Raw genomic sequence first — 5,609 nt, 5'->3', positions numbered from 1 at the left:
ATGTTGCCACGTGTCCTCTCTTTGGATGATTGTTTCCTGACCGTTGGATGTAGGGTTGAGAGTTGTTATGTGTTGTGGCTTCATTGAGCCGTTTCATATCTGATATCTCTCTCTCTCTTCTGTGTGTGACTGAGAACTTCTCTCTCTTCTCTCCTTTTCTCTCTGGTGTTCTTCCGGCCATCTCTTGGTGATCTTTCTCGGTTCTTTGAGAGTAAGATCTTGTGTGAGTGCTGGTGTGAAGCAATCTCTTCGATTGCTTAAGTTCTAGAGAAGTTCTAGGGTTTGTGAGTGGAGGTTTTGTCTGGTGGATCTTGATCTGGTGTGAGGGGCTTTTACGGTGGAGGTATTGGTGGTCTGAGGGTTAACTCTATCCAATCCACTTGTGCTCCCTTGGATCTAAGTTCTGGAAGAATAGATCTGTGTTCGTGTGGCGGGTTCTGAGCCAAGATCCTCTGATATCTTGTTCTTACTCTTTGGTGTTTTAGTTAATATCTTGTGTTTAGATCCGAGAGGATCTCTCTTAGTTGTACTAACGTGTTCCTTGAGTGTGCAGGTACATTTGAGTGCAATTGAAGCTGGAACTGTAGCTTCAAGGTCTTGTAATAGTTAGAACTAGATTCTAGTGATCTTAGTTTGTATTACTTGTTAAAATCAGCCGCGTGGGTGAGAGTTTGGCTGAGCTCTCTTGTACCAAAACAAAGAGGTCTCGGTAATTAGTGAACCCAGACTAATCTGATCCCTACAGTGGTATCAGAGCCACGGGGGGATTAGTCTAGCACGCCGAGTCGCTTAAGGAGGTGGGCAAGTGGAATCCTCCTTCGAGTGGGGGTTCACTCTGGTAAATTGGCTTAACTCTTTCTTGTTTAAATTTCTGTTTAGTGCCAACTATAGGCTTGGGCTTTTATTTCTGGTAGACAGTCTTTGGCAAGGACTTAGGACTTCTGTGTTTTCTTTTCTTTGTGTTGCTTCCGCTGTTTCTTGTGCTCTTTGATCTGTGATCTCAAGTCACTTGACCACCAAGCATCTTGTACTGCCCAAGTGACCCCCTGCGCCCTCCAGTAGTGAGTGATTGCGAGCTGGGATAGCCTTGGCCAGTCTTGCTCGTGACAGTCAAGGATTTGAGTCCCTTTCTGTTGTGTGAAAGCTTTTGGTCTGTTCCTGCTTTGCTGGTGTATGTCTCTGTGCTTTCAGGTGTGTAAGGCTGTGTGTTTCTGTCTTGCTTCCTGTGTTCTTGCAAATTTTCTTGCTAAAATGGCTCAACCTGTTGGTGTGGTTCCTTACAATGGTAAAAATGATTTTGCTATTTGGAAACAGAAAATGAAATGTGTTTTGATTCAACAAAAGGTGTTTAAAGTTGTTGATGGTACATTGCCTGATGGTACTGCTTAGGATAAAATTGATGAGATGAATGAATTGGCAAGGGCTACTATTGTGTTAAATCTATCTGATTCTGTGATTAGGAAAGTTGATCATGAGGAATCTGCTGATGAAATGTGGAAATTACTTGATACTCTGTATACTGAAACCTCCATGTCTTCCAGAATGTATTTGCTTGAAAAATTGTTTAAATTTAAGCTTGATCTTGCTAAAGACATTGTTGACAATGTGGATACTACATGTGTAGTATCAAAGCAATTCCAAATATGCAAGATGAGAAATGAAAAATTGATCCGATTAAGTTTACAAGGAAATAAATAAGAAAAAAGAAGAGAGATCAATACACATTAACACTAGAAAATAGACACTACAACTTCAAAATTGGAACTTGCCAGCCTCTGCAACGCTTTATCTTTCTTCTTGACTTCAACACGAACATGAAGGTCAGGTTGGTCTCCTTGTAAATCCTCTTGCTCCTTTAATATCTCTTTAGCTGAAAACACCAATAATTCATTGCAATGATACAATTCAATTGATCTCAGTGTTGGTATTTCTCCAATTTCCAAAGGAATCTCCTTCAAGTTTTTCATTTTACAAAGACGAAGCTCCTGAAGAAATGGAAAATGGGAGCTCTCTGACACTGTCCAGTTTTCTAGATCTTGACAAACGACCAAGTTTAGTGACCTGAGGCTGGGGAACTGGCCTTCAGTTGTTTCCCACTCGCCTTCTTTGAAGCGACCTCCACGTAATGTGAGCTTATGAAGAAGTGGTAATGCCCCTATCATTGGCAGTATGTCTTCCCACTCAAAACCAATTGGTAAATCGAGATTCAACTTCTTAAGGGAGTCTGGGAAGCTCATCTTCTGAACATACCTTCCTTTATTGGTGGAGTAGACGGACAAACTCAAGGATTCAAGCTTGGTAAGACACTGAAGACAGCTGAGATAGTTCACTCGCACAATTATGGATAATTTCTTGATATTGGGAATTCTTTGAATAACATCTTCACTCAAATTGAGATTCTTCACTCCTCCGAGCACCTCTAGATGCTTCATGACAATAATATCATCGTCAGCGCTCGGGGGAGCTCGGAGATGCATCATTCGATCATAGAACTCGACATGCCTAAGTTTAAGCATTTTCCAGATATCAATTCGTCCCATAGAATCACCCTCACAGAAAATGATTAGTGTATGTAGATTCCAGAGAAATTTGATCGAAGTTTGCAAATGAAAAGCAACGCTTCGAAAAGCAAGGTATCGTGAGTTCACAGGTTTTGGGGTACTTCTCTTTGGATAAAGTCTAAGTGCATGCAGTGTCCTCAGAAATCTAGATTTTGGCAATTCTAGAACACGAATAAAATCACACCATAGTAAACAAGAACGAACATGTGACATGGATTCAAAGGCATTGACGATTTTTTCCTTAGAAGTACTTCTTGGAATAACTATCCGGTGTTGCCTCATCACGCCCACAGGACTTTCTTCTCTCAAAACATAAAAAAACCTCTGTTTTTGAGCTTCTTTCATTGATAAATCTCTTAGTAAATCATGAATTTTGCAGGATTTTACATTCCCAAGTAACCCAAACTCATGAACTAAAATGAGATTCCTATCAACTAGCTCCTGCAAGTACTCTTTTGCAATTGTCACCATGCTTTTGTTGTCTAATGGTTTAAGAAACCCTTCAGACTCCCATAGCTCGACAATTTCTAAAGCACTAAGCACACGGTCTTCCTCAAACACTCCCATGTAAAGAAAACAAGGCTTTAGATAGATAGGCAAATAATTATAACTTAGTTTCAATATTGTCAAGCAATAATCATCATTCTCCGAATTCACTATTGAGCTTATGTTTTCCTTTATGTGCTCCCAATATTCTACTGTAGGTTCAGATTTAGCCATTAGACCCCCTATCACAGCAATCGCCAAAGGAAGTCCCTTACACTTTTCCACAATTTTCTTTCCAATACTCTTGAGTTGAGTAGGGAAACCTTGTTCCCCAAATACAGTTTTGGAGAACAAAGTCCAACTACTAGCCTCATCTAGAAATCCCATCTTGAAGACGTTATAGGAATCAGTCAAGTGGGCAGCCAAGTTCGACATCCTAGTTGTGACTAGTATTCGACTACTATTACAACAATCAGGAAAGGAAAATTTCAACTTATCCCACACATCTATACTCCACATATCATCCAATATAATGAGATATATTCTACCCCATAAATACTGGTATAATTTTACTACCAATTCTTTCTCATCCATACTGCTCGAGGAACCTCCCGCTCGAGAGAGAACTTCTCTAAGAGTTTCTACTATATTATAATCTTGGGAAATGGTAGTCCACACACAAATACCAAAACGCTCTTTAATAAGCTTGTGTTCGAACGCACCTTTTGCGAGAGTAGTTTTGCCGATTCCACCCATCCCCACGATAGGGATGATTTGGCGATTGGTGTTTCCATCAGTAAGCCTATCCAAGAGTTGAAGAAGCACATCATCAAACCCTACCATGATAGAGCTCTTCTCATTGGATGAGCTGGATCTTAAATCCGCCATGTTCCTCTGGTGCACTACCTTTTCCCTTGTTATTCCAGTGACCTCTTTTTTGATCATATCCACTTCTTCAATCACATTTTGCAGATCCTGATAGAAGTGGATGCAACTAATTTGTTCACCATCACCACCACCACTAGCACCATCGTCAGTTGCTGCTGCAGAAATGTGAATAGTGTCAATTATATATGACTCGATCACATCTTCGGCCGCTTGAGCTGCATCTACAATGCGCATCTCCAACGGATCTGCTTCGTCGCTGTATGCATAAGGAGAGTTATAGCTTTCGAGAAATTCCTGCAAAAACACAAGTTTTTCAGTGAGCGATTCAACTTGTTGTTTATTGAGAAAAATCGGAGGGAATGGATGAGTTTCAATATCATCTATGACTTTCATAAGAGAAATCAGAGCTGCATAAGCCGCCATGAAAGCTCAGAAACTGAATATTTGAGCAGTGTGAATGAAATAAGATAAAATGCAAACATGAAAGAAGAAGACCAAAGTGATATTGTTGAAAATATTGCAATTGTGTGGCTATGGACGTTTCAATTCAAGAATGACCCTACATTATAATTATCCATGAAATATACATAATCTTTGCAGCTGGCATCCATTCTCATCTCTGTCGGCAATTATGTGGAGAAGGCAATTATTGAGAAGAAAAATTGGTTATGACATTAAAATGCACAAAATTAATTTTAAATAATCACCGATTAGTTTAATCTTATACTAAAATATCCACACAAATTAATAGTATTGACACAACTCAAATACTTGTAAAAGTTCAAAATTCAAACATTTTTCCTGACTCCAGTTTCAAAATTTGTATTGCAATATATTTTAGAAATTTACTGGTTCTAATGCGAAAAATAATTCATTTATCTATTTATGTACTGTAATAAAATTGAATAAAATAGTGAACGAATTTATGGCCGAATCGATGAGAAAATCAAATTTTAGTTTTTTTTAGATAATTTATTTACATAGATCGCTCCATAACCTCATTGGGCTCAGCTCAAAAATAAACATATTTCCAAATCTATTGTTCAAAATGTGGGCTTCTACACACGTCACTTTTTGACAAAGCCCAGAACTGAGCCCGACTATGTGGCCCAGATTTAATATAAATCTATAAGTTTTAGAAACGATAATATCTTTATTTTTTTCTATTCATACTTTACTCTCTTTTCATTAACTCATAAAATAATATTATCCTAAATCTCGTGTCAGAAACCAAATATTTCATATTTATTTAAATAGAAAGAGCATTTACTTGCATTGGAATCTATAACACAATACATATAATATCAACTTAACGTACACTCTACCACTCAAAGTAAAAGCTCCCAAAATAAGTCAAACACGTGCACATAAAGGTCACTTAACAATAGGAATCAAACGCAACGGGTGTTTCCTATTAACAGTCGCGCCAAAGGCCTCCGTCATATCCAATTCATCATGCTTAATCCCATTAGGCATTTTCCAATCGAAATGATAGAGAAGCATAGCAAGTGGAATCTCCACATTTGCCAAACCGAACAACATGTCGGGACAGATTCTCCTTCCCGCGCCAAAGGGCATGTATTCGAGATTGCTCCCGTGGAAATCATGCGGGCTTTCCTCAAATCTCTCAGGTATAAACTTCTCTGCATCGTTCCAATACTCAACTGCACTACC

The 5,609-nt window shown here is 38.8% G+C and overlaps 1 protein-coding gene across 1 annotated transcript; it reads right to left on the bottom strand.

The window, feature by feature from the left end:
- Positions 1-1,642: 1,642 nt before the first annotated feature.
- On the bottom strand, positions 1,643-4,455 carry LOC148924061 (putative late blight resistance protein homolog R1A-10). Its single transcript, XM_089061182.1, has one exon. It carries the CDS (start codon positions 4,356-4,358, stop codon positions 1,731-1,733), a length of 2,628 nt encoding a protein of 875 aa, XP_088917308.1. The 5' UTR covers positions 4,359-4,455; the 3' UTR covers positions 1,643-1,730.
- Between the last annotated feature and the right edge of the window lie 1,154 nt (positions 4,456-5,609).

This window comes from Salvia hispanica, chromosome 6, assembly GCF_029641045.1.
Source record: "Salvia hispanica isolate PSC_SH4W2 chromosome 6, Shi_PSC_v1, whole genome shotgun sequence".
In the NCBI taxonomy this organism is placed as follows: domain Eukaryota; kingdom Viridiplantae; phylum Streptophyta; class Magnoliopsida; order Lamiales; family Lamiaceae; genus Salvia; species Salvia hispanica.
Note: the sequence above shows the minus strand (reverse complement) of the source record. Positions and strands in the feature narration are given on the sequence as shown.

Coding starts and splice junctions, on each gene's coding strand:
- LOC148924061 (XM_089061182.1), bottom strand. CDS start 4,358: ATGGCGGCTTATGCAGCTCTGATTTCTCTTATGAAAGTCATAGATGAT.